The sequence below is a fragment of the Gymnogyps californianus genome, chromosome 12 (genome assembly GCF_018139145.2).
Source record: "Gymnogyps californianus isolate 813 chromosome 12, ASM1813914v2, whole genome shotgun sequence".
Lineage (NCBI taxonomy): Eukaryota > Metazoa > Chordata > Aves > Accipitriformes > Cathartidae > Gymnogyps > Gymnogyps californianus.
This window is the reverse complement of record NC_059482.1, coordinates 1,146,503-1,173,484: the sequence shown is the minus strand read 5'-3', so window position 1 is coordinate 1,173,484 and position 26,982 is coordinate 1,146,503. Positions and strand designations below refer to the sequence as shown.

Below are 26,982 nucleotides of genomic sequence, written 5' to 3'. Positions count from 1 at the left end.
GCCTGGCAGCAGACCCGCTTTCTGGCTTGGTTGGGTTTGTTATGGTTTTGGTGAGGTTTTCTGTAAGTTACTGATACGTGAGTGTAGCTGCGGCCTTTGGTTTGTGTTCCTGTAGTTGTTCCACTTGGTGCAGAAGAATTGTTCTGATTGCTTTTGGGCAGGTGGGTGTTTTTGGGCAAGGGTGGTGTTCTCGCCCCCAGTGACATCCGTGGCGGCGTGTGCTGGGCTCCCACCTGCCAGGAAGATGCTGGAGCTGCCCCCGTTCTTCCTGTTGGCCCTCCTGCCGAGCACGCCTCGCTTCAGGTGGAAGAGTCTCGGCTCTGAGGCCTGGAGCCTGGAAAAAGAGCTCAGTGATGAGCCTGGTCAGGCCTGAGCTCCCAGGAAGATGGGAAGAGCCTGCTGGAGCTAACAGCCCGAGCTGTCGGACAGGAGCTCCTGCTCCAGGCAGGTCCAGCCTTGCTTTCAGGCTCGCAGCGCTTCCCACTGCCTTGGCAGGCGCCTCCGGGGCCTCTCCTCTGGCAGGCAGCGCCCTCCCGCTTTCGGAGGGGATTGGCCAGGGAGATGGAGAGGTGGGTAAGAATAGGCTCAATCACAGAAAATGAGCTGGAGCCTTCCACAGAGCCGAGCTGCTCCCAGGGCTCCAGTAAAACGGCTAATTTGCAATGGCACAGCCCCCTGCCCCGGCCCCCAAGCTGCTGCCTGCTGCAGAGGCACCTCTTTGTTCCCAGGCTCCGGGAGCTCCTCGCCCACTCCTCCCGCGAGGCCCGAGGAACGTCCCCGGCTGGCCTCGCGCCACGGTCTGCGTGGAAGCCGATACTGGGCCTTGCTGGTTTTTGCTGGTCCCCTTGTGTGCTGAGCAATGGATGTCTGTGCAGGCGCTGGAGTGAGCCAGGCTGCAGCTCGCAACTGAAAGCGCTCGCTTTTATTGCTCGCTGCTCGGGTTGCGAGTTACATCAACAGGCTCCTGTTTCTTGAGTGGCACCACATGCCAGGGTTTTACAGATCCTGCAGAGCCTTTTCTTTCCCTGCTGCTGCGCCCCAGGCAGAGCTGCTGGAGCTGTGGCCGCGCGGGACCCTCCGGGAAGCCAGCAGCAAACCCCCAAACCTCTGGAAAGTTGCAGCTGCCCCCCCCGTTGTGGATGTGGTGTCAAAGGAGCTCTGCTGCGTGGCCCGGCAGCAAAGGCTCTTAGTGAGGAGCCGTGAAGGCGAATGCACGGACTGGCTGAGGTGACTGTTCAGTGAGCTGGCTCTGTAGCAGCTGGGCAACAGTCCTGTAAAACTGGTTGTCCAAGCCACTAAGTCACCGCGAGGGTCGGACTGTGCCTACCCTGCGTCACCTTTCGGGTGTCACATCCTGAGCGTCCTGCAGAGCTGATGGGACTGTGACCACCAGCACTGTCCCCGTGCCCTGGCCACCTCCAGGCTCTCTGTGGATGGGAGGCTGCTCTCTGCGCCCAAGCCAGCGAGTAGGCAGGGTTCACTGGCTCCGGTCCTGCTGTGCCCTGGCTGGGCTATTTTGCAGATGGCCAGTTGCCCCTGGTCAGAGGTAGCGGGCTTTTTGGCTTTCTCCTACCATCTTGTCTTCCCTCCCAGGGCTGTGATGGTTCAGAGGAAAGAAGTAGAAGTCTGAGGTCCTCCTGGCATATAAACGGAGTGGGAATCAGTTGTCTCTAAGCCGCTGGTGGCTGAGACTGGCTCAGCAGCAGGGGCAAAGCTTCCCGCTGCCCGGGGAGACTTTCACATTTTGCCTGGGACAGTAAAGATCATCCCTTCCCCTAAACCCTGGGTTCCTCCTTGGTTTAGGGATGGCTGTGGAAGGTCTGACTTTCCCCCTGCTTCCTCCCGGAGGGACTGTAGCCACAGCACGGAGTCATTCCTTCGGCTGCAGGTAGGCACAAAGGTTAAGCTAGTCTTAACTTGCCGAGCACCAGGGAGGTGGGTGCCAGGAGCGGTGCTGCCTGCCTGACAGCCCCGAGCCTGGGGTAGCTCAGGGGCCCCGAGACCCAGGGGAAGCTGGCACGGCTCAGTGCTCCTGCTGGGGCTGAGAGTGGCCCCGCTGACATTATTTGCTGCCCTGCCTTTTCTGTCTGGTGCCAGGGTGCTTTCAGGGCAGGGTTCTGGCTCTGGGATTTGATTCTTCTGTGGATTGATGGGGGGCAAGTCGGTTGCTGGCTGGAGCGGGTGCTTTTCAGGGTAGCCCAGAGGATCTGCTTCTCTTCTGTTTGCACAAGCGGCAGTCCCGGCTGCTCTTGAGGGGCGATGGTGGATGCAGCTTTGATTGTGTGGAGCCGTTTGAGTGGAAACTGGCCTTTGCATCCAGTGGAACTGTGCGAAGAAGGTTTGGGGGAGCTGAGAGGGTGGGAAGCACCGTCCGGCTGTCTGTCTGGAAATCTTCCTGGGTGTGTGCGCGCGAAGATGGAGCCGCTCCACCCAGGGAGGAGGCAGAGGGGCTGCCCCCTCCAGCACTCTGGTGTTTGTGCCCACAGGCGTCAGATGCGTGTGGTTCCTGGAGGTCCCGGAGGGCTCGGGCTTGGGCTCAGCCCGGGGCCGTTATCGCGCTGGCTGCTACCAGCCTCGTTTCGTGGAACCGTAAATCCGCTTAATGGGCTGGGTGGGAATTCCAGCTCACCTCCGCTAAATGGGAGCTCTGATGCTGCGTGCGGGGCACTGGAAGTAGCTGAACTGAGACCTTATTCAGGACCAAATCACCCCCCGACCCCCTCCCAAAATAATAATAATCCCTCTGACATTCTGGCTGCCGGAGGGACACAGGCAGCCTTTGTGCTCAGCCGTTCAGGGGACCCTCTGTTGGTGCAACAGCAATGTCCCTTTGTGCGTCCCGTGTGCTGGACTGGGACAGTGAATGGAAGGTTCTGCTAGTGTTTATTTTCTTTAAAAAAGCTGAAGGGGGTGGAGAGGGGGAGAAGGAAGCCGGCTGGGAGGTTCATGTTCACATCCTCCGCTTGGAGACACCTTGTCTTTGCTCCTGCGCTGCCGCCCCCTCGGCTGGGCGCCTGCACAATGAGGGCTTGTGCAGCTCCGGCGGGGAGAGCGGCGCGCTCGGCTGCCGGGCGCTTGCAGAGGGGGATGGAGGGGACCCCCGGAGCGTGCGGGCATGACTTCCGCACGGCTCGGAGAAAATGCAAATTCCTATGGCTTGGAGCAGCCGGGGAGAAACAGGGTCTGGATTTGTTCTGGTGTTTGGCTGCGCTCAGTAGCATCTTCTATCTCAGGCTCTTAAAACGGTCTGTGAGATCGGTTCCCCTTGGAAGCAAACTGAGAGCAACTCCTTTAGGCGGATGGGTAAGACCAGGCTTAGCAGAATCCCTTGTCTGACGATGGGCGGGTAACGAGGGACAGAGTTGGGCTCCAACCTCCATGCTGTGCCTCCGTGAGCATGTGCTCCTGCCGTGCCCGGACCCTGGGCACTGAGGGGACACTTGCCTCCTGGGCACTAAAAACCTGAGACTCTGACGAGATCCACGAGCACAGCCTGTCCCGCAGCCCTGTCTTCACTGCAGACCCCATGGCGCTGGGCTTTGGGGTGCCTGTTGAGCACCCTTTGGGGCAGAGACCGCTCGGAGGAGGGGGTGGTGAATCCCAGCCGTGGGCCCGGGCATGGGGTGCAAGTGCTGTGACCAGCTGGACCCCTTCTCCGTCCCCTTTGTGTCTCTTCCCAGTTGTGCGAGGCCAGCAGGCGCCCTGCAGGGAGGAGCAGCTCTGGCCAGGGAAGGAAGGCAGGAGCCTCTCTCCGGACCGGCACGAGAGGTGCACGGCTTCTTCTGGTCCTGGCAATGGCCAGGCCAATGCACGGCGGCACCGTGGTCTCTGCGCCTTCACCGCTGGTGCTGTGCAAGGGCTGGGCTGGCAGCTGGGAGCTGTAGGTGCTGTTTGGGTGGCAGTTGCACACCCTGGGGCCCCGCCAGCATGTCTCACCCCGGAGCTAGAGATGGGACGAGGGGTCCGTGGGGAGCGTGTTCCCGTCCTCCTCCTGCTCCCGCTGGCAGGTACCACGCCCCGTCCCCGCGGCGGACCGGGACAAAGCAGGTTGCTAAAAAATGGTGCCGTTGTGTCATGAGCAATCTGTGTATAATAAAAATATTATTTGAGCAAATGAGTCAGGAAGCGTCTGGGCCGGTGTCCCAGGCTGGCGCAGCCAAATTTTTCTGGCCTTCTGTGGCGGAGCTGGGTGTTTCGGTCCTGCTGGCTCCGGCAGGCATTGCCGCGATGGTGCGAGAGCCCTGCCTGCCCGTGGGCACGGAGGGTCGCGTTGTTCTCCCATCGCCTGTGGGAGCGCAGCCCTGCAGTAGGTGATTTAGCATGCGTGGCTGGAGGGGGCTGTGGGAGGCGTGCGGGCAGCCTCTTCACCCTGTGCCTTGCTCTAGCCGTGCTGGGTGCTGGTGGCTTCCCAGCGGCACCAGGGACACTGCTGGCTGCTGCGTGTGTGCAGTAGGGAGCTGTCAGGAGGCCTCGGAGGAGCTGGAAGGGTGGTGGGTGTCTGTCCTGGGGCGCAGGGAGGCAGAGAGCCATGGCTGCCAACGTGTGTCGGTGAAACAGGGCAGGCGCCGGTTTTCGAAGCAGCTGCTGGGTGCCCCGGCATGTGGCACCATGCGGCTCATCGGCTCCCCTTCCCTGCCGCTGCAACCCCTCGCTCCGTGCCCGAGGGGAGAACGGTGAGCGGTGTTCCCGGGGCCGTTACCCCCGGGCGAAGCCGTGGTGCCCGGCTGTCCGTGGAGCTGTGGGTGGCAAAGTCTCGCTAAGCTGCTGGAGCCAAACTGGCTCACGAGGGAGGGGAGTGGAGCTGGCGGCCGTCTCCAGGAGCCTCCCAGCCCATGCCACCCGCTCCAGAAGCTTCTGCAAAGGCGGTCTGATGCTGCGGCGGAGCATTTCTCTTTGGGGGCAACCCTTTGTGCCAGTTGCATTCAGTGGAACTGATATGCGGGGATGTGGATGGAGGGACGTGCCCGGGGTTTTCCTTTGCTGCTTACCTGGGTTTTCTAGGTAGCATGAGGATGCCCCTGATTCTGAAAGATGCTGCTTGCTCCTCTGCAGCAGGCTGGGGCTTCAGGCACCGTTGGGCCTGTTGACATCAGCCTGCTTCGTGTCCCAGGCACCTGCCGGTGGTCACCCTCATGCAGGACCCTTCTTGCCCCGTGTGTTGTGTCAAACCAGCCAAATCCCTTGGCTTTCCTGCCGCAATCTCCCCTACAGCCCCAGCTTCTGGAGCTGTGAGCGATGGTGGTCTCAGCTGGGTTGTGGAGCTGCCCCAGGGCCCCTGGCTACCCCTGTGGAGGGACCCTGCTTTGCAAGCAATGGCTGGTGAAGGAGGGTCTTCCTTTTGGGGGCGTGGGGAGGCCTGGAGGGGAGCGGGAGGCTGATGTCCCGTCCCGTGCGGGAGCTGGGGTGGTGGAGCCATCCTCCATCATGGCTGGCATCCTGAGTGGTGACTGCTTGGTCTCTTTCTCCATGTCCCCTCGTCTCCCACAGTGGAGAACAGGCAGCTGACCCTGGACCTGCAGACGGAGAACAAAGGCAGCGTTGTCTCTGGCGGAGAGCTGACGATTTTCCTGGACGGGCCTGCTGTTGATCTGGGAAGCCTGCCTAATGGCAGTGCCGTGACAGAGGGTGAGTGCTGCCCATCTCCGCATGCATGCGGCGGCTCTGAGCACGAGGCGGTGAGCAGCAGTGGGGAGAGGAGTGGGGCTGAGAGCACGGCCCCCGGGACCTCTGAGCAAGCGTCCGAGTGCCAGCAGCCGCCTCCTCTCCCAGGTAAGGCTCCGGCCCCTGCCCGCCCCGACCCCGGGCTTGTGCACGGGCTCCCGCAGGAGCGAGCGTGTGGTGGGACAGGAGTGGAGCGTCGACAGGCTCACGCCCTGGCTCCCCGCCGGCGTGAGAGGAGCGGCCCTTCTCCAGGCCCTTCACCAGCCGCCCGCGCGGCTCAGCCCCTTCCCTCGCTGTCCTCTGTGGGCTGGGGAAATGGCTTCTGTATTTAATGAACCGCTCAGAAAAGGGCTCCCTGTGGCAGGGGGTGTGAGGAGACACGGAGTGATGTCTGACCCATCAGAGCTGCCAGGGGAGCGAGCAGAGCTTGTGCTGGACAGGCGCTGGTGTATTGCTTTCCCTCGGCTCCTTCTCTTCCTCGCTGGGAGACGAAGCCTGTGAAATCTGGGAGTCTTAAGTGTAGCTGCTCTCCTAGTGCTGCCAGTTCTGCAAAGTCCTGCGTTTACCTTCCCTAGTGCTGTGCTTGGAGCTGCGGGGTGCTGCGGGGACGGGCTGTGCCATTGCGCAGCAGTGGGAGAGGAGAGCACCTCCGCGTAAAGGCAGGGGGTCCTCGTGTGCTGGTGGCTCTGTCCTGTAATGTACGGGGCTGTTGTGCTTTTGGGTCTCCTTTCTGGAAGGAGGGTACCACTAGTAGGTGCCTCAGTCATTTTCTTCACCCACTTTTTCTTCACCCATTCAGGGTCCCAGCTGCCTGGACGGGACCCCGGCAGCATGGCTACAGCCACGGAGGGCAGACACCAGCCTCCCAGTACAAACTGCTTTGGAAGCAGACCGAGGTAAGGGTCCCGTGCTGGCAGCACCTGTCAGTCCCTTACTGGGTGGTTGCTGCGGCCGTGAGGCAGCTGAGAAGTGTCTGGATCATCCTTGTGCAGTGGACCCCACTCCAGATCTCCCAGTGAGCCAGCCCCCAGCAAAGCAACCCATAGGAGGTGTGGAGCAGGGGTGGGCTGGCCGACCTCCTGGAGGACAGCCGAGCTGGGAGGTGGCCGTACAGCCAGGCTGCGGCTGACCTGAGCCTCTCTTAAAGTATTTGTTTCTCAAGGAGTATCAGGTCTGTGATGGCCCAGACAGTTTCCACCAGTTGCTCTACTGGCAGCCGAAGGAATGGTCTGTCAGGGAGATGCGTTGCAGGCTGTGACCAGGCAAACCAGCAAAAGGCTGGTCTGCAGGGGTCCCTTCAAATGGGGATTACGGGGACTCCAGCTCTTGCCTCGAGCACAGCCCTGGCCAGGCACTGGGCCAGGCTGGGAAGCACAATGGCCCTCTGGGCGATGGTCACAGGGGGACGTCCGAAGGTCCAGGGAGAGCAGGAGAAGCAGAGCGAGCAGAGCTGCAGGGAAATAACAGCTGCTTCCAAAGGAAATGAGATGCTTGGGCACCAGGCCATCCTGTGCCTGGCACGGTGCCCTTCCTTGCCTTCTCGCTGGGCTGGAGTGGCTCAGCGCTGCTCCTTTTGGAGCTGTGGTTATGGAGAGACGTGTCACACTGTCAACATGGAGTTGAATTTAACACCTATTTATATTTCCAGAGCATGGCAGTGGCCCAGCAGCCTATACAGATGTTCTGGTTAGAAGTGTGCCTGTAGAGAGGGCGCCTGCAGCCTGCCTGATAAGAGGTTCTCATGCCCCCAGGCTTAGGAGCACTCTTAGCAACAAGCCCCACACCTCAAGCTTTTCTGCTCCTTCTTCATCTGCTGGGCACATACAAGAGATGAGCGAAGGGGAGAAATGTTTTTGGCTCTAAAAAATGACCCTCTCCTTCCATATCGTGTGTTCGTCTCCCACCCGAGGAGGGAGTGGGGCGGGAAATTGGGAGCGGGTTGCTGAACACAGTTTGTGCCCTTTTGTTGTGGCTGCTCCTCTGGATTTCTGCTGTCCAGGTGTTAAAGCCTTCTAAGGGGTGAGAGAGTGCTCGGTGTCCTGACGGGAGCTGGACTTTGCAGCCACTTAGCAGCTATCAGTAGGTGCTAGAAAGCCTGCAAAGAAAGTTCTAGTTTGGGAGGCTCAGCCTGGTGACTGCTTACTTCTGATTCCTGACTGCTTTCCCATTGCCTGAAAGTAGTTTCTGTTTTTGGTGTTGTCTCGACCTGCAAGCGTGCGAGAGAAGTGTGGTGAGGTCTGGCCAGTACTTCTACAGGAGACCTTCACAGACCTTCCAGGTGTGCTTGCAGTCGTTAAAAATCCCACGGCTGCTCTGGTATGGGATATGTCCTAGCTAGTTTTCAATTCATCCTACATTCACCTCAATTTAGGGTTGTTCTGGACGTAACTCCGCAGTTTGATGTAGTGCTGCTACACGGGGCAGCACATTGCTGTATGTACCCACTATGGAGGCAGCTGCCTTCTCCAGAGTGGAGCACGGGTCCTTTGCACATGGGAATGCTGTTTGATGTTTGGTCTGTTTATACGCAGAGCCGTGTTTATTTTCATGGGCTTGGTGATGGATGCTGGCAAACTTGCTCAGAGGCAGGACGGAAAGAAAAGGGTCATTCTTTGCTCCTCAGCTATTTCTACACTGTCCCCTCAAGGGAAACTGCTTGGTCAGGGCTTCTCTTTCTTCTCCTGAACAAATGTCATCTTGGGATTTGCTGCTAATCTTGGTGACGGGGTGTGAAATTCCACAGCCCTCTGTGCGGAGAGAAAACAGAGCCCAGAGGTCCCTGGCTGGGAGCTGGTGCCGTGGGTGCCCAGAGAGTTGCCACAATCCCCATTTGTCTTGTGGTGGCCAAAGGGGCCTCTTCTGACAGCAGGGAATAAAGCAGCCTGGTTTGCTGCTCACCCTACGGAGAGGCTCCGGCTGGTGAGCCACGTCGGGTATTGCGATCTAGGCACGGCCGTGAGAAACTGCTGTCACCTGTCACGAGCTCATGCGAACTCAAGTGGTTTCTTCAGTGCAGCGTGCTTTGCTTTCTCTGCTTGTGTGACATCCAAAAGTCACCGCTCAGCTAGCGACGGGCATGAGCATCCCTGAGGGCAGGCGGGAGACACTCCTCCGGGTCACTCAGTCGAAGTATTTCCCTTCGTGAGACCCCTTGCTCTGCAAAGCCCCACGTGTGGCTGCGGGATGTCCCCAGGCACGTGGTTTCTGGTGTGACGCAGCAGCAGCGAAAGGCCGGGGGAGCTGCGATCACCAGCTGCAGCCTTGGCACGGGCAGGGGAGAGGCAGGCGGTGCTGCACGGCGAGTGTGCTGCCTGCTACCGCAGAGGGGCCGGGGGGCTGCTCAGGGCCTTGGAGAACAAGCTGTGAGATGGGTCTCGGGTCAGCTGGAAGGGGGTGGGTAACAGGAATAAACTGGGTTCAGGGTTTCGGAGTCAGGCGCCTATTCGGCTGCACGTCCCGCTGCCGTGGGGCGAGGGGGTGTTCCTCCCGCCCCAGCTCCAGGGTGGTGGTACACGGGTGCCATCTCTGCTCCCAGCACTGCAGACGTGAGGCCTGGGTGCTGGGGGAACGTGGCTGCCTCCTCCTCCCTTCGCAGGGGCAGGGGGAATTTCTCAGCTCCGTGTTTCGGGAGCTGAGCCCCCGTGGCACTGGGGCTCTCCCGCTTGTGTTTCCCGGTGGTCGTGCCCTGACCCCTCCCGGCTGCGTGCTCTGCCCTCCCTCCTCTTTGGCCGCAGTTTGTGATCTTGGTGTGCCGAGTGAGACCGAGACTGGTGCTGCCACCTCTGCTGGCATCTCATGCCAGGACCTTCTGGCCACCACAGCGGGAGGAGGCGGCCGTTCCTGGGTTTCGTGCCTGGGGCCCACGTCAGCCACTGTGGCGTGGGGGCTCTGCCTTGGCAGAAGCAGGGGGCGAGCTGAAAGGCTGATGTCACCCTGGCTGACGCCACTTTCCTCTTTGGCATCATCTGCTCCCTCTGCCTCCGGCCCAGGAGGGGCGATGGGGCAGAGCACGCGATGGGGCAGCCACCCGTCGACAGGGGACAGCAGGGGTCTTGCCAGCCCCCTGGGAGATGGGCTGCTCCATCCCACCGGCGTGGCCGCGAGAGGCTGTTCCCATCCGCGCTCTGCCTTGTTTTCTCCCCGCTCCTATTTTAAGAGCGCCTTCCCAGCCCCGCCGCTCTCACGTGGCCTCGCTGGGTTTGTTTCCACGCGTCTATTAAAAGACAATGCCCAGATGGGAGCACTCGTAGGAGGGCTGGGCTGGGCGGCGGGCCGGCTAATTCAGGCCTGGTAACCCTGTGTGGCCGGCTGGCAGCCTGGAAACATCCTGTTTTGGTTTCTAAAAACCCTCTGGGCAGCTCTGAGCTCATCTGTGCTGAGAAGGGCAGGGACCAGATCCGTCCCGTGCCTCGGGGGGCTGCTCCCGGCAGGACCGGCTCCTGCCGCTGGTGCCACCTGCCTGCTCCCCTCCGGCCAGGGCTCCGGGGGCCGTGTGTGGGGAGGTGGGTCCCGGCCAACTTTTTGGAGGTGTGTGGTGCCGGTGTGCCCCGCTGAGCCCCATAGATGGGCAGCGAGGGGCAAGCTTCACCTCCTGACCGGGGGAAGAGGAGCCTGTTCTGCAGCTGCTCCGAGTCCCCAGGTGCTGGTGGCCAAAGCGAACGCCCAGCACGCAGCAGTGTCCTGGCCACAGCCGGGGTTTCTGGGGCGAGTTCACTGTCTGAGGAGCCCCTGTGCGGGGCTGCCCTTCTGGGAAGGTCCGTGGCTGGTCGAAGCGGCCTCGGCAGCTCCTGCTCGCGGGTTGCTCTGCCCGTGGCTCTTATCTGATCTATTTTCAACAACCATCTCCTGCTTTCCCATGTCTCCTCCCGATCCCAGCCCTTCGTCTGCCCACTGTCGTGAGCCGCTCCCCAAGGAGAGCGGCTTCGGAGCGAGTGGGAGGAACCAAGGGCTTGCTGGAGCTGGTGAGGATGGCATGACTGATGCTGCGCCCTGTCGCTGCCAAGCTGCCGTCCCCTCCCAGCTCCAGCCCTGAGACGTGGGGACAGTTTGCGGGTTTTGCCCTTTTAAGGGGAGAACTTGGCTGGGGCAAACTGACTTCCTAATCCCTGCGGTCCTCACCCTCTGTGGTCGCTGCCCCGGGCTGCAGTCCTGGATGGAGGTGGCCAGGCTCTGCCTCTGCTCCCCTGGCCCCCGGATGCGGGAAGGCAGCATTCCCCCTCCCGCCCTGCCCCGTCCCCCTCCCCGCTTGCAGTAATGACCATGTTTCTTAATCAACGTGAAAACCTAGCCTTTTCTTGAATGCCTTTGGGCTGCCTCAGGGGCCCAGGGTGGTTGGAGGGGGAGAGTTCGCTTTGGAGGGTGCTGCAGGCACTCTGCCCGTGGAGGTCGAGCTGCCCTGGCCACGGGGATGCGGTGGCAAGGGAGCTCCAGTGGGGCACAAAGAGAAGACCCCCCTGAGAGACGGAGCAGCCACATCTGAGCCGGTTGCAACCTGTGCTGTGATTTAAGCTCCCATCTTTCCTGGCTGCTCGTTCCCTCTTTTGCCAGAGGCCGCGGCTGTCACGGCAGCAGCGAACACTTGCACCTTCCTCACCTGCTTTTGTGCAAGGCTTGTAGCCGGGTGGGAGGCAAGGTGAGGGTTCCCACCGCAGTGCAGGAGCTGGCGCTGGTGCGGGATCTCTCCTGGGAGCTTTATTGCAGGGGTGGAAGGAGCAAACTGCTGGCAGCCATGATGGTTTGGTGCCGCAAGCAGGTTTCTGGCCGTGAGTGCCTGGGGCCGTTCCTCGGCACGTGGGGCAGCCGGGGTGAGCACCCGCAAACAAAAGCAAGGTCATTGTCACCCAGGTTACTCCTCCATGGGACTCTGCCACTGGCAGGTGGGTGCCAGGATCCGTGGTAAGCAGCACAAAGTTCAGGGCACTGCCGGAGGAGCAGAGGCACGTGGCTGTATCCCGGCCGTTCTCGGGGGAGACCAGTGGCTGTGCTGGGGGAGAAGCAGCACAAGGCTGAAGCAAAAAGGCAGGAGCAGGGTTTTCTTTGTACGGCCAGTGGTGTGTCTCACCTCCCATGTTTCTTTCCCTTGCAGGACACACCGACATGCGGCTGGAGTGGCCAGGCAAAACACAGGGAGCGGAGAGCAAAGTCCCAGTGCCAGGAGCCGGCACCGGCAGCAGGCCAAGAGCACGCAGCACGCCGGCATGGCCAACGGCACAGCCAACGGCACAGGTGAGCCAGCGCTCGTGGGAGGTGGGGGGGACAGAGCTCGGGGCTGTGTCTTGTGGGAGACAATGAATTTCTGCTAAGATAACAGATCTTGTAGTGCCTGGGAATTTCCTCCCTGTGAATTGATTGATTTTTATTGATTTTTACTTTTGATAAGCTGCGCAGCTCCGCAGAGCGCACTGGTAGGATCTGTTCCTGTCGTGAATAATTTCTGTGGCTCCTCTGTGGAGTCTCCCTGACAAAAAATACTGCATGCTGGTTTTTTAAAGGATGCTGGGACAGCAATGTCACTGATGCCATAGCAAGGAGGACAGTTATCACAGCTGAGTGGACTTTTTTCAGGGTTGGGAGCATTCAGCTGAATTTGCCCATCAGTCTTCAGCGAAAACGTTTTGAGCTCTTTGCCCACGGAAGTGGGGAGGAGCAGCTGTCTGTCGAGCAGCAGAGAAGGCACAAACCCACCTCTCAAAAGGGGGCTGATTCTTACACCAGAGGGCATTTTTGGAAAGGTTTCTCTTGGCTTTTCTTGGGTTTGTCCACAAAGCCATAAATACCTTGTAGAGCAGGGACTGGGACCTGCTGAGTGCCTGACTACGAAGCCACAAGCGGTTTATCTGTTTTCCTTCTCTGGCTCTCATGGAGCCGGCTGAGCAGTGCGGCATCTCCCGCTCCCCTGCACTGCTTTTGCAGGCAGCGCCGTCCTTTCTTTTGCTTTTGTCAGAGACCTGGAAGGAGAAGCAGAGTGCTTTGTTTCGGATAGAAGGAAATGTTTTGTTCAACCCAAAAGGAAGATTCCTCTCCCCCCCCCAGCCCCGTTTCATTGGAAAAAACCTGGAGCAATGCAATTTCAATTTTGCCAAAACCCATTTTGGGAGGGAGATGGGGGAGCGGAAGGCTGACGTGAAATGCTGCCTTTCAGCTGTCGCTCCTGGTCTGCGCTCCGCTCCCCGGGGCTGCGGCTCGTCTCTGCCCTATTTTGGTGCAGCGTTGTACCGGGAGCACGTGCTGCGCCGCGTCCCCTGTGCCCACCCAGCCCTTCCCAGCGTCCTTGCTCTGCGGGGGACGCTCCCTCGGGCTGCGGACGGAGTTTTTGTTCCCGAGTACAACTTGGCTGCTTGGCTTCGGTTTGTTTAAAACACGTTTTATTGGCCCGGCCCCAGCCTCGCCAGTGGCTTTATGACTGTGCCATCCTTGTCGCTGTTTACCACTCGCCAACCTCCGTGTCTCCCGCGAGTCCTGTCGGCGATGATTTTACACTTCAGGATGGGGAGATGAGTGTTTTGGGTGGCTGGGATTAGTGCTGGACACCCCGTCCTGCAGTCTGTGGAATGCCTCTAGAAACCATTGTATTCCTCCTCAGTTTGGTACATTTTCGTGACATTACCGTGTTTTTTGAGCAGTGTTGCAAGACCATCCCCATTACATTTGTCACTCACAGCTGTAATTTCATCCGACAATAAAAGGAGATTATTTCATGGCGTGTTTTCTCCACAGCCACGTTGCTTAGCCCTAGCTATGTTCCCTCTGGAGCCCGCCCTTATCAGGTGAACTTTGGATCAGCTTTTCCCGTACTTTGTCCAGGACTGAGATCAAACCGATCACAGTGTAGTTACCTGGGTCATTCTGCAGGTTCCCTTTGAAGACTGGCACAACGTGGTTGAAGCTTCTCAAATCGTCCTTTCCCAGGCTTGCTAGAAATGAGTAGCAGTCAGAGACCTCCTCAGCTGAGTCTTGCAGGACTCTGGTGGAAGTTGCTGTGGGCCTGCTGACCTGGAAGTCTTCATCGCCTGTAGATGCTGCCTGAGGGGCTCCTTTAGTTGCTGATGCTGTGTACCAGGGTTCCTCCGGTGCCGGAGGATGCTGTCCTGCTACCCTCCAGCTGCAAAGCAAAAGTGTCCTGAGCAGTCTGCCTCTTCTACAGAGCGTCTGTAGTTCTTCAGTCTCCTGGCCCAGTGTAAGGGAGACTTATACTGTTGTGGGGTTTTTTTCCTACAATACTTCTACGTACTTGGGCTTGTAGACACAGATACTTCCCTTACAGTTTTCTGCATTTCTCAGCTCTAACTTGTGGAGCTCTGTCTGCATCTCTTCTTTGTTAGTTGTTGCTGGTTTGTTTTTAATGGTTTTGCTTTGCCACTGAAGCCAGGATGTCTTGTAGCAAAAGTTATCCTCTGCTGGACTGCCAAGTCTCAGGGTTTTTTGGCTATTTAATAAATATTCGTCAAACAAATTCCCTTTCATTTTTTTGGTCTGCATTTTCCTCCTCATCAGTTTTCTTTGTAATTTTCCTTTGCTCTGTCTCTTCCCCTTCCCTTTTCCAAAAGTTCAGTGGAATCCAGCAACCTTTAGCTCTTACCGGTGCGGCTGACTTGCTGAGCCCGGGCTTCCCTCTGCCTGAGGGGGATGCTGCACCAGCAGTTTCTGCGCTCCTGCTCCTTACCTGAATTCCCATCAGGCAGGCAGCACGTGTGCAAGTGGCAGAAGAGACACTGAGCACAAATGCAAAGTACCCTCTGCTTTTGTCTCAGGACAAAGGCAGTGGCAGTGGTTCCCAGAGGGATCTGACTGCTGGGTGAAGGAGGTGCTGCCTTTGCTGCAGGCTGGGGGCACCGTGAGTCCCGTGCTTTGGTGGTAGTGGCTGCCACCCGCCGCCTGCTCTGCTTCCAGGGCTGAGTGTGTGCGGTAGATCAGCCGGGCCCCCGTTACCCTTTCTGGGTGCTAACGTCTCTGCCCTCTGCCTTTCCAGTGAACGGAGATGCAGCGGGTGCTGCAGACATCGAAGAGGAAAGGCCGGCAGCGGGAGCAAGCGTACCGACCCCGGTGGCGTCGAGCGTGGCTGACAGCTCCGTCGCTCCTGCCCTTCCTGCCTTGACCAGCTCTGGAGAGGCAGAGGAGGCAGCCTCCGGCTCCAGTGCCCTGCCAGCCCGGGCAGCGGTGCTAGCCCTGGATGCTCTGCCCCCGGGTAAGCTCTGCCTGCTGCTTGAGACTTTCTTTCCCCTGACAGGGCCAGCACGACGGAGGGCCTTTGTCCCTCGGGGAGGGAGGCATGGCCCTGGAAGGACGGCTGGGGGGACACGAGCAAACTGGGGCGCTGCTGTGTGCTGGAAGGAGAGGATGTTGGAGGGAGGGGGCTGTGCTGCACCAGGAAATGATGGTGGTCAGCAGAGCAGAGAGGGCCTGTCAGGGATCCCTGTGCTCCTGCTCGCCTGGCACAGCCTGTCCTCCCTCATCTGAGCCGTCTGGCCGGGGCTTGACTGTTGTGGATTCCTCCTCTGGGCTGGGGTCTGATCTGTGTCCGCTGTGGGTCCCTGGGGTAATAAACAGTGAATCGCATCTCTGCGGCAAGCAGCCTCTCGGCGTCCGTGCCCAGGGGAGCAGCAGAGTCCTCTGCTCTCCTGGGGCCGCTGAAGGGATCAGTCAGAGGAAAATGCATGAGAAAGTGAGCGTGGATTTCCAGGGAACTCCCACTGAGCAGGAGGGCACAAACATGCGCTCCGGAGACACCGTGGAGGCGTTGGCCACTGCTGGGGGGCGGTGGGCAGGACCCTCCCATAGCTGCGCCTGTTCTTCTCCCTGGTGCGGGTGCTTCGCGTCCTCCTCCTCCGTGGGACGTGGGGAAGGGGCTGGGAGGAGAGCTGGGGCTGGCGGAGCAGTGCCGGTGGGCGCGCTGGCTCTTGGTGGGGGCGGCGGGCAGGCTCTGGGCTCAGCCCCGCTCTGTGCTGCAGCTGGGTCGTTCTCCCCTTGTATTTCAGACACCTTTAATTCTGGACTGAAAACGCAAAGCGGCAAGAGGGGGGGCGTTGAAAATGGCTTGTGTTTCGTATGAAGGGAGCTGTTTATTTTCCTTTGGCTGAGGCGATGCCTGGAAGGTCAGGGCCTCGCTCGTGTGTCAGTCACAGGTAATTAGGGTTAACGGCTCAGTGTGCCTTTATGCGGGGTGTGTGAGGGTTTCTGTTCTCCGGCCTGGGCGCTTCCTGTTTCCAGGCAGCTGGAAAAGTCCAGTGCTCTGAAAAAGGTCTTTATTCCAGCCAGAGCTTATACCCCTTTCTGCTCCTACCAGGTAGACTGAAGGTCTCCTTTTCCCCTCTTCTGCACAGCCCCAGGTGGAAACAGGCTGTTGTTTCTTTCCCGGGGCGGAGAGGAGCCCGCGGGTATCTCACGATTAGGGTTTCCGGAGGCTCGGGGAGGTTGCAAGCGCTGCTTTCTAAGACATGCCAGACTTGCGTTTACCTGGTCCAGCCGGGTGGAAGGGTGGCCCGTCTCCTCCCCGTGCCTGTCTCGCTGTGGTGCTCACACACCAGAAAATCATGCGTGTCAGAGCGGGGAGGAGGATAAAGCTGTTGTGTTTTGGGAGACGGCTGGAGAAGAGCACTGAAGGGGTAGCGAGCCATCCTCCAGGCTGAGCTTGTGGAATTTGCATCTCTGGAGACACCTCTGATTAGCACCTTATGTATCTGTCCCTCCCTGTCCTGACCGTAGGATCCGTCGGGGGGAAAGAGGGCAGCAGCCCTCTTGCATGTGCTGTCCGAGTTACGTGCTCACGCTGGGCTGGCTTGAGTAGCAGCTGACCTGCTCGCTCAGGTGGAGACCAAGTATCAAGGTCTTCCCAGGTGAAGGAGAGCGGAGAATTGAGTCCATTGAGGTCTCCACGGTGCAAGCCCTGCCCGGAGAGCTGCCAGACCAGGTTCTGGGCTAAAAGGGATTTGCACAAACAGGGATTTGCTAAACGGGGATTGCGCAAAACCCTGTGGCCCTGGGGTGGTATAAATGAGCTTCTGGGGGTCTCTTGAGAGCTGATCTAGGGCAGCTGATTTTTGGCTGGCTCGCCACACCAGGGTATTGCTTTGACTAGTGGTTTGGGGCCCAGCTTGGGAGATGGGGATGTGGCTGGCTGGGCTGGTGGAGGCAGTGATGTCTCAGGCAGAAGGGATGCAGACAAAACCAGGCCACTTCAGCTCTGGCAGCAGCATGCTCTGCAGAAAGCGGTGCAGGATAGCCCCTCGCTGGCCCGGCTCCTGCGGGGACTGGCTGTGCAGAGAGTGCTGCGGAGCCCGTGGGTGATCGCTCTTGCTTTGCCGCTCGCAGGAGCCACGTCCCCTGCAGAGGTGCCAGTCGCTCCGGCGCTGAAGAGCCAGAAAGCTGTCGTGTCCCTCCTGCTTTCTGCAGGAGCCCTGCCTCATTCTCAGAGTGCCTCCTTTCATCCGTGGGAGTGTGGAGAGCGCTCGCGCTCGGCTTCCCTTCGGCCTCTGGAGGGGTGGCAGCTTTTCCTAGCTGCGTGCTGGTGGGTGCGCTGAGCCCCAGCCTCCCCGCTCGTGCCGGGCTGCGTGCAGATGGCGTTGAGAGCGGCTGGGTTCATGTGGGGATTCAGAGCTATTTATTCTGCTCAGATAGCTGTCTCTGAACATCTGCACCAGATGTGGCGGGCACAAAGGCATCTCTCACACAAATGGGAGTCTGTTCTAGGGGCTGGAGGGTGCTGGAAGGTGTTCTGAATAATTCCAGCCCCGACAGTGCCCAGAGCCTCCTTCACATCCTCCTGGCTTGGGCAGAGCATGTTTCCTTGCGAAGCCGGGGAATGTGTGTGGCACAGGAGCAGCCGGTCGCAGCGCTCGAGGCCTTTGGCGCGGGGTCCTGGTTCTCACGTAGGGGTTTCTGAGCGGACCGATAGCGAAAGGAGGGGAGGGCCCAAGAGCCGCTGGCTCCTGCATCTGGTTCCTATCAGTGATGATCCTGCGCGGGGGACAGACGGTCGTTAGTGCGGTGTGTATACACGGCGCTGTCTCGCCCGTACAAAGAGGTACATTATGCTGCCTGGCAGAAGGCATGGGGCTGTGGTTTCTTACGTAAGGAGGGCGTTTTGTTTGGACTGCAGGGTTGCCTCAGCACTGCCACTTCGCACTGTCCGTGGCTCCCTGCATCCGCTGCCGTCGCAAGCCTTGCGGGCAGTCGGAGGGGAGCTAGCAGGGGGCCGATGTGTCGCGCGCTTCGTGCTTGCAGCAGTGGTGCACGGGGGTGAGGGCTCCCACCATCTAGCGCTTGCTAAACCGCCGACCTTCCTTGCTGGTAGCGATCTGGCAGCAGGGTCGGGGAGGAACGCTGGCTGGACTTGGGGTCCTCAGAAGAAGAGCCTGTTGTCATGCATCCCCCTGAGCTGCGATCCCTCGTGGGATGGCAGATGGGGTGCAGGGAAGCCTGTGAAGAGCTGGGCAAGGTGGTCTGAGCAAGGAGGGGTTGCCCCCAGTGCCCCTGTCTCTCAGGCCACTGCTGTGTGCCAGCGATAATAACAGCTCATCACAGCTTGCTGTTTAACGGCGGTGATTCACTGTTCGTAGGGCGAGGCAGCCCTCAGCAAATTTACCTTTCAGATCACCAGGGAGCTGCTGACCTGAGGAGCATGTGAGCTTGTCACCTGTTTGTATAGGGGTGTGAGACGGGAACAGAGGACATCAATCAGTAGCTGCCACCACCAGCAGCTCTCCCCAATCCCGCGTGGCTCTTTGCAGTCACAAGGGCACCCAGAGGAGTATCTGAGGGATCCGGAAACCCTCTGCCCTGAAGGAGTCCTCATGGTGGGATTTCTGGTCTCTACAGCCACAGAAATGGTGCCTGGGGGCTTGAGAGCCTCTTGTCGTAAAGGACTTCCAAGCCCTCAGAGCCATATTGATCAGAGAACCTGTTGTTAATGAGTCTGGAGGACCTGTCCCCTCCAGTAACGACTGCTGGCACCACTGGTTCTGTGTGCACAAGGCTGAGGTCCCTGTTCATCTCTTTTTTTTTTTTTTTTTTTAGCTGTCCTGGTGCCTTTATGCTCATGAAGCACTGAGTTCATCGTTAGTGAACAGGGAACTTCAGGCGTTTCCCCTCTGACAACGCCCACGCTGCCCAGGGGTAACCCAGGCAAAGGGCTGACCGTGGGGTGGAGAGAGAAAGACTTCCTGATGCCAGAACAGCACCGGGTAGTGCCGGCTCTGCTCTCACGTGGACGTTCCTTCGGGCGGTGCTACGCTTGGCAGCCCCTCGCTGTCAGAGGTGTACAGGCGCAGCAGGTCCTGCCTTGGCCTCTTTCCATCAGAGATAACCACTGGCGTCCCTAGATCTGTTCTAGGGATGCGAAGGATCCAGTGCTGCTGACTGTAGCAACATCTGCAGGTGTTACCTGGTCTCTGCAGATGCATGAAGTTGACAGTGCTTTTGAGAAGCCCGTAGGAGCAAAGCCAACGGCTCTGATTTGGGTTAGACAATCTCTCAGCTAAATCCTGAGCCTGGCATTCACGTTCCCCTCCTGCTTTCGGGGAACTGACTCTTACCTTGGAGTGCAAGATTGCCTTCCGCCCAGGGCAGAGGTTTTTCAGGCTGCCCACACGGCTGCTGGGCCGTTGGGGTCCCCAGCTGACGGCACGCTGCCAGGGCTTGGAAACGCGGCTGGAGCTCTCCCCGTTTCTGCCTTCCCGCCTCTTTCGAGAGCGGTGTCGAGGCTGCGATGCATGCGACCTGTGGTTGCAGCACGCGTGTGGTTGTGGCTGAGGTCACTGTTTGGTGGCTTCGTTGTCCCCTGGGGAGGTTTGAGGGTGAGCAGGGACAGTGCGAGCCCGGGCGATGGGGCATTAGTGCTTAGAGCATCTCCTTCAGAAGGGTTGCTTGCTTTCCGCAAGCCTGGATTTGTTCCCTTGCTGTCACAACAGAAGCTGCTATATTAACTTCGTAGGGCTTTTTGTGATGATTAATTGAGACCGAAGATTGAATCGGGAGGGAGACCTGTGGGAGCAGAAGTGTGGCAGGAGAACACTTTACCTGTCAGCAGCTGCCGGCTCGCCTCTCTCTGTTGCAGAATAAAAGCTGGCAGGAAAGCACAGTGCTCCACGGAGCTTTTACCTTTACCAGGGCATACACTTTCATGAATGAATGAAGGCAAAGAATGGTTTTCAGTGTAGCCGTGTAAAACCAGGCCTCCCTATCGCACCGGCTCCCCTTAGGGGCCACCTCCGAACCGAGTGCCTCGTGGCCACGCGATGTTTTTAAGCGGTATCTGTCAGCACTGAGCAGGAGGGCTGCCAAGGAGAAAATTCAGCCCCAGCCCAAACTCAAAGGCTCCCCTTTAAAGATGTATTAAGAGAAACCAAACAAAAACAACATCAAAAACTCACAGGACATAAAACTGACCCTGTGTGAAATCTTACGCTGACCCTCCTACTTTCTGGAGGAAATTAGGAATTTATGCTCCAAATTATGCCTGTTTTCAGAAAGCAGACTGCTGCAGCAGCTCTCCGATAGTCTTGATCTAGCAAGCCAAACAACTGCCATGTAGACCTGCTGTCATTCTTTATTTTAAATAAAGGCTAGAACGTTGTAGCTAAGCAATGTGAGGAGGTAGGCTTGCTAATCCACCAGATGCAGCTCTCTGGACCTTCTTGGTAATAAGGTGATTATTGATTATTCACAGCTCACTGATCCGTGGGGGAGGCTTGGCTGCACAGCTGCAGTCCGAGTCTACGGGCACACATGCCAACAGTTTTCCTAGGGAGGCTGCTCGGGCATGATTTAAAGTAGACGAAGGTGCCCGTGAAGTCTCTTGGTCCTATGTGTAGCAAGGCTCCGGCGCTCACTGCCCTGCAGATGCAGGGGCTGAGGCTGCTGGATCCGTGTTGCTTCTTCCAGCTGCGCCTCTTCGCTTCACCTCTGTGTTCGAGGAGAGGACAGGCACAGTCTTGTCTGCGTCGGGTTTCCTCCACGTCCTCTCCTGAGGGGTGCTGCTCTCCCCGGCTGGCCCTGGAGCGGTGGGGACAGGCGCCCGGGGAGCCCTGCAGTGGGACGCAGTCACTCTGGCTGGCATCGCAGAGGGCAGTTTGGTTTGGTAGCTCTACCTCGGCCAGGGTTCGGTCTCTGTGCTAGCAAGTATCAACTGTCTCATGATTATTTTTTTTTTTTCTTGCAGGTGGGAACAGCGAGAGCTGCCTAATGGTAGAGTCTACTATGTAGACCATAACAGCAAGACCACCACGTGGGAGAGACCGCTTCCTCCGGGGTAAGGGGCTCTGGGGGCAGCTGGCATCTCAGATAGTGAACTGACTTGTTGTAGCAGACACACGGGAGTCTGCGCAAAAGTGGGGAAGGTGGCAGGAAGGTCTCTTCATTCCTAAAAAGAAGTGGGGTGAGAATGACCAAGTGTTTACTGGCCTGAAAACACATGCTGCATCCTTAGAAAGGTCTTTTCAGCATTTGTAGAAAGGAAAAGGCCTTCCAGTCTGTTGCGTTTTGACCTCTGTTAGAGGATTATTTTTTTAAATGGTCCACGGAAATCACTGAACGCTGGAGCAGCAGCGCAAGCACTTGTGGGCAGAGCAGAGGGGTGGGCCTTTGGGATGGGGCGGCAGCAAAGCCCCCCCGAGGACCAGGAGAAAGGGAGAGGGTGGGCCTCATGTCACCTGGAAAAACCGATGCCTCTAGATGAGGGCTGAGCTCCTGGTGAGCAGAAACAGGCACGCTCAGTGTGCCCCAAACCTGGAGCTGGACCCTGGGCGCTCTCAGAGGGGCCTCTTATGTTCTCAGCCACGCTGGGGTCTGCTTGTGCTCAAGAAGACGATGCTGCTCAGCTCCACGAGACCTGCAGGAAGCACTCTGCAGAACTCATGTCCAGGAGGGCCATGCTTTCGTTTGCAGGAGTAAACAGTCTTCAGGTCATAAAGGCTGTACACAGCCCTGGGGCCACGTGCTTTCCAGGAGCTTGTTGAATTCTCACCTCTTTGTGCTCCTAAAAGCAGAGAACTCGATACAGCCAAACTGTTGTTGTTCTCTAGACTGAGTTTGTTCAAGGCTGGAATGACTGAAGTGTGCTTTAACCACCAATGTAACGTGTGAGAGTGAAACACAAACCCGTCCTGTTTTCCTCCACGGGAGCCTCCAGGTTCCTGTGGGCACACACTGCCTTCAGTTAAGCTGTGATCTCTGCAGCTGCTTTCTGATCCTACAACAGCTTGAAATCCATCTGGTGTTAAGAGAGGGAGGCTGTTACCTGGAAAGGTAGGTTTGGGTGTACTCCAGGTGTGCTCCTTCCCTCCTGCACAGGTCTCCAACCCAGTGCCTTGCCTCTGTCAGAGGTCAGCTGTCTTGGAGGAATGCTTACGGCATCCTGGTGCGACCTCTGCTAGTGTCTAGGCATCCCATCTAGGCTTCATGTGCCCTTGCGGGGAGCTGCTTCAAGTCTTACTAGTCTTTTGTGTTTCCTTCTGGTGGATCTTTGCCCAAAGAGCCCCTTCAGCTGTGAAACTGGTGGTTATGCTGGAGCTGGGGACGGAGCCCTCATGTTAAAGGGTATCTTAGTCTTGTGAGAGGAGCCAGAGAGCAAGTGTCTGAAGTCAGCCTGTAGTGTCAGAGCGAAATGAAAAATCACCGTCTCTGTAGCTGGACCCCTGGGCCCAGGCAGCTCTCGGGTCTTCCTCCCTTGGAGGGCTACGAGCTGCTTTTCTCACCTGCGTTTCCGAGAGGCAGAACTCGACCGCAAATCTTCTGCTGAGCCGCTGCATGGGGAGCACAAGGGGAGCGTGGCAGCTGGGGAAGTGGCTTGCAACCCCGTGCTCCTCTTGGTCGTGCTTTCAGCACGTTCTGGGGCAGCAGCTGGATATTCTCAAGCTGGTGCTGTGCATCCAGGGCCCTGGGGGCAGCCCTCGGACAAGGGCAATGGGAGGTTCCTCTGTGTACCACCGTGGTCTGTGCTCGCTGTGCCTCCCGACCCCTCCGGGGTTTCTTTCTGCTGCCTTCGCACCAGCATTTGTACTGAGTTGCCGCACGGCAGCTGGAGGCATCTGCCAGCAGGACCCGCCGAGCTGTCTGAGGACACACCGTGACATCTTCCTCTGGTGTTTCCAGGTGGGAGAAACGCGTGGATCCTCGAGGCAGGTATTACTACGTGGACCACAACACCCGGACCACCACGTGGCAGCGCCCCACGGCCGAGTACGTCAGGAACTATGAGCAGTGGCAGTCCCAGCGAAACCAACTCCAAGGAGCCATGCAGCAGTTCAGCCAAAGATTCCTGTACCAGGTAAGAGCCGGGGGTGGTGGTGGCGGGGGTCTCACCCGGCTCTCCCGCCGCTCTCACCCGGGCTGGCCTGGGAGACACGGAGCGTGGGGAGGTGCTCGCTGGGCTGTGTGGGGTCTGTCGACTCGGCGAGCTCAGCAGAGCAGTGCTCGGATGGGAGAGCCCACGAGCTCCTCTGCTGCGTGCAGAGAACCGTGTGGGAGTAACTTTTTCTTTTTATAAAACAGCTTGCATGGCCCTGAAGGGTGGTGGGAGGTGTCCTCAGCGGCCTGTCCCTGGTGTCCTTTCGGTGCCAGCGTGGCTAGGCACACGCTTTCTCCCGTGGGTCCCATCAGCCAAGCCTTGCTGCTGACCTGCCAGGCTTGCAGAACTTGCTGCTTGCTGTCAGAGCCGGGCATATGCTGGGGAAGCCATGGGAGCCTGCTCTGTAGCGGGAGGGGAGGCTCTTGGGGCTGAGCTCACCCCTCCCCAAGTCTCCGTTGGGCTGAGGACAGCGGGTTGGGTCCTGGGTGTTAGCTGCCGGCCCAGGGTACAAGTGCTGATATGGTGAGGGCTGCAAGAGCCAGGGGACCAGAGAGCGCAGGGAACGAGTGCTGCTGGGCTTGGCGAGCTTCCTCCTGCTTTCTCTGCTTCTTCCCCTTGTTCCTGCTTTGGGCTGAGTAGCTGCATTTCCTTGCTCGGGGAATGGTCTCTCAACCGCCCCACAGAGTGGTAGCTCCTGGGTGGAGACCACTCTTGTCCTGGCCTTGCCTTTGCTGCTGGAGCTGAGACCTGGCTTCCAGTGGTGGCGAGCACCCTCTGATAACCAGGATGGCGCTGGTGGCCGTTGTGCTGCAGGGTGAGCAGTGCTTGGGAAAGAGCCAGGCTGAAGCGTTTCCGCCTCCCGGAGCGGCGATGTCCCAGTGCTCGCTGCCATCAGCCGGCCCCGTGCCTCGCAGAGGCCGCGCCGCGGTGAAAAACACGGCTCTTGCCAGAAGGCAGGGAGGTCTGGTGGGGCAGGAGCAGAGTGAAGGTGGGCAGAGCGGAGTGGCCAACTTCTCATTGATGTTTAGCTCCTCTCGGAGAAATCCAGGAGGCTGACGCGTCCCAGCAGCGCTGCTAGCGCTGGTGCAAGCTTTGTGCTCCAGCGAGGAGCTCGGATGCTCTCTGGGAGGAGGGTGCAGAGTACGTCCTCCGGTGCTGCTCTGCATGAGATGCAACCAGGGCTACTCCTGGGGGTGCGGGAAGCTGCTCTGCCCCTTTCCTCCCCCTGCCCATCTCTCCCCGGATAGCTCGCCAGCCCTTTCAAGCCTCACGGCAGGAGCTGGACCGTCACGGCTCTGCTGCCCTCCGTCCGCCTGCGCTCCTCGGCACGCCGTTCGCAGGACCGCTGCGGAGAGGCGCACGGGAGGGGGCTTCCACCGGAGACTGAACGGGGCTCCGGGCCTGTCGCTCGCTCCCATCTCCGCCAGTGCCAGCCTTGGAGCGGCTCCAGCGCTGTGTGACTCGCCCTGGCTGGGCTCTGCAGAGAGAGGGACTCGCGCTCCAAATTTAGCCTGATGAAACGATTGTACTTTCTGTTTCAAGCTCTCTGCTGCCAGCGGCAGTGGCTCCTGCTCTGCCTCCTTCCCCGCAGGGGAAGCTTTCTGCTTTGCCTTGCCTTCCCATCTCCAGCATCCACCTGCCCTCCTTGCCGGAGAGGAAGGTGGGGAGGTGATGAGCAGCGCCGCAGCCCTGGGTGATGCAGAGCCCTCTCTGCACAGCCCCTGGGGGAAGCCGCAGCTCGGGCGGCTGGGGTGCAGGCAGGGACCACGCTGCCAGCAGGCACCTCGGTGCCGCAGGGCTCCCCGGCCTGTGCCCGCACACGGCATCCCTTTGCACCGAGGGGTCTTGCCGGCACGAGGGGCCGGGTTGTTCCTAGGGGCTGTGGAGAGCTGCGGGAGGGCTGGCTCCCCAGAGCTCTGCCCCGGGCTCTTGTGTCTCTGCCCTGTTAGTTGTAATTGGTTATTTTTAGGTCACAGTGAGGTGATACCTCTGGACGCGACTCGGCTGCGGCGCTGCCCAGCCTGTCTGGGCAGGGAGGAGCGGAGACTGCCCCAAGTCCTGAGGCACGCTGTGCCGGGCTGGCCGCTGCCGGGACAGTGCCTCCTGCGCCCGGTCCTGGCATGTGGGGTCGGGTACAAGAGACGAAGCTTGGAAGGGCACGGACGGTGCCAGCCCTGTCCCTGACGTGCCCCAGGACATCCCCGGGGTGCTGGGCTGCTGTGGGGTGCCCCGAGTGCTGGTGCCTGTCTCAGAGTGGGGGGCCCTGGCACCCCGAATAGCAGCCATACCTGGGTCTGGGGCTGCCTCCTGTTCCCGGGCGGGAGGGACGGGCTTGGCTGCGGGTGGCATTTCCTGAGCCCGGGCTGACTCCGATCCCCAGCCCAGCGCGGAGGGCTGGGACGCTGGCCGGGCTGGGACACCGGCCCCTCTCCAGCAGCTGGGTTTCAGGAGGTGCGATGGAAATGCCTTTTCGGTAACAATGCGTTTCTTATTTAGCCATTAAAAGCACTCGCAGGCCGCCTTCTCCCCTGAACCCCCGACTGTCGGGGCTGCGCCTCCATCCCCAGGGACCTCCAGCGGAGCTGGAGATGGGGGGGGGGGGGAGGCGGGGGGGCTCGCACCCCCAGGGGCAGCACGCCAGCCTGCTCCCCCTGTCCCGGGGCATCCCCCGGTTCAGGCTGGGTGACGGCGGCCGGCTCTGCCCGCCCGGGGAAAGAAGAAAGGTGCTTTGTGCGGTGGCCCCCAACCTGCTGGGGGGGCGGCGGGGCGCGGAGCCGCCCGTCTGCGCGGGATGAATGTGGCCTCAGTGCGAGCGCATCCCGCACCCCGCGCCCTGCCCGGGGAGGAGGGGGCCGCCGGCCCGCCAGGAAGCGCTGGGCGTGGACAGGGCTTGTGGGAATGATTTCATTGGAAAGGCCTGCGATATTTTTTCCCCTCTTGTGTGTGGTTCTTGGAGGAGGCTGGAGGTGTATCTGGTGGGGACAGCCGCCTGGGCCAGCGGGAGCCGAGCAGCCGTGCACATCTGGACCCCGCCGCGACGTCCCGCTCCCCTCCGTGCGGCACGGCCCCTGCCCCGCCGCCCCTTGGCTGCCCCAGCCTCTGTTTAGTTTGTGCTTTTTTTTTTCCTTTCCTTTTTTTTTTTTTTAACCCCCCCTTGAGTGTGCAAGCTTTTTTTTTTTTTTTTTTTTTTTTTTTTTAGTTCTCTGGGAGCTGCGGGCCAAGGGGAGGCGAGTGGGAGCGGGGACTGCACGGCTTACCTCCACGCTCCACTCTTCCCAGGCGTCCCTGCCCTGGTTTTTATTTTGTGTTTTTGCCCTCTCTGTTGTCTCTAGTCGTCCGGCGCCCCGTCTGACAATGATCCTCTCGGTCCCCTTCCTCCCGGCTGGGGTAAGTACTGAGCCACCTCACCTGCCCGCCGCCGCGCTCGCCGGACGGCCCCGATGGGGACGCTCCTCCGTCACCCGGAGCTGGACCCTGCTCGCCCCACGGGGAGGACAGTGCTGTCAGCAGCTCCTTCGCTCCTGTCTCTGGCATTAATGGGAACGGTGGCTGGGAAGCCAGCGTTCCCCGTGCTCTGCTGCATGTGGGGCTGAGTCTGCCTGTGATTAGCACGATCTCTGATTTGAAATCCAGCTTTTTTTCCTTTTTTCCCCTTTTCCTGGAGGAGTTCCCAGTCTCTTTCAGCTGCTGAATGCAGAAGTGCTTGTGGTTGTTCTTTGGACGGGGGAAGAGGTTGGGGATCCAACTCCTCGCTCGTCCCCAGACCCCCTCCTCTGCCGAGCAGGGATCCATCCCGCTGCCGTGCGTGCCTCCTGGGATGCTCTGCCCTGGTCCGCAGCGGGGCTGGGAGCTGGCAGGGGCAGGGCTGGCTGTCCTGCCCCGATGGCCCAAGCGTTGTGTGCCGGGACGTTTTGAAAGGTCCCTGTGGCGTCCCCAGGGCAGAGAGGCCCCCCTCCGTGGCGAGAGCATCCCTGGAGAGGGCAGGCTGGGATGCTGGTGGGTGCAGACGAGCTGTGCTGTGCCAGGCGGGCAGGAGAGGG

At 59.5% G+C, this 26,982-nt stretch overlaps 1 protein-coding gene across 1 annotated transcript in view; it reads left to right on the top strand.

The window, feature by feature from the left end:
* The window catches only part of WWP2 (WW domain containing E3 ubiquitin protein ligase 2), a 40,008-nt gene that overhangs the window by 2,923 nt on the left and 10,103 nt on the right, over positions 1-26,982 (top strand). Inside the window, exons 4-10 of the mRNA XM_050904022.1 lie at positions 5,488-5,769; positions 6,461-6,557; positions 11,747-11,886; positions 14,630-14,849; positions 20,816-20,905; positions 22,747-22,921; positions 26,275-26,329. Of these exons, the coding sequence (XP_050759979.1) occupies positions 5,488-5,769; positions 6,461-6,557; positions 11,747-11,886; positions 14,630-14,849; positions 20,816-20,905; positions 22,747-22,921; positions 26,275-26,329 (1,059 nt within the window). The remainder of the gene's footprint in view (positions 1-5,487; positions 5,770-6,460; positions 6,558-11,746; positions 11,887-14,629; positions 14,850-20,815; positions 20,906-22,746; positions 22,922-26,274; positions 26,330-26,982) is intronic.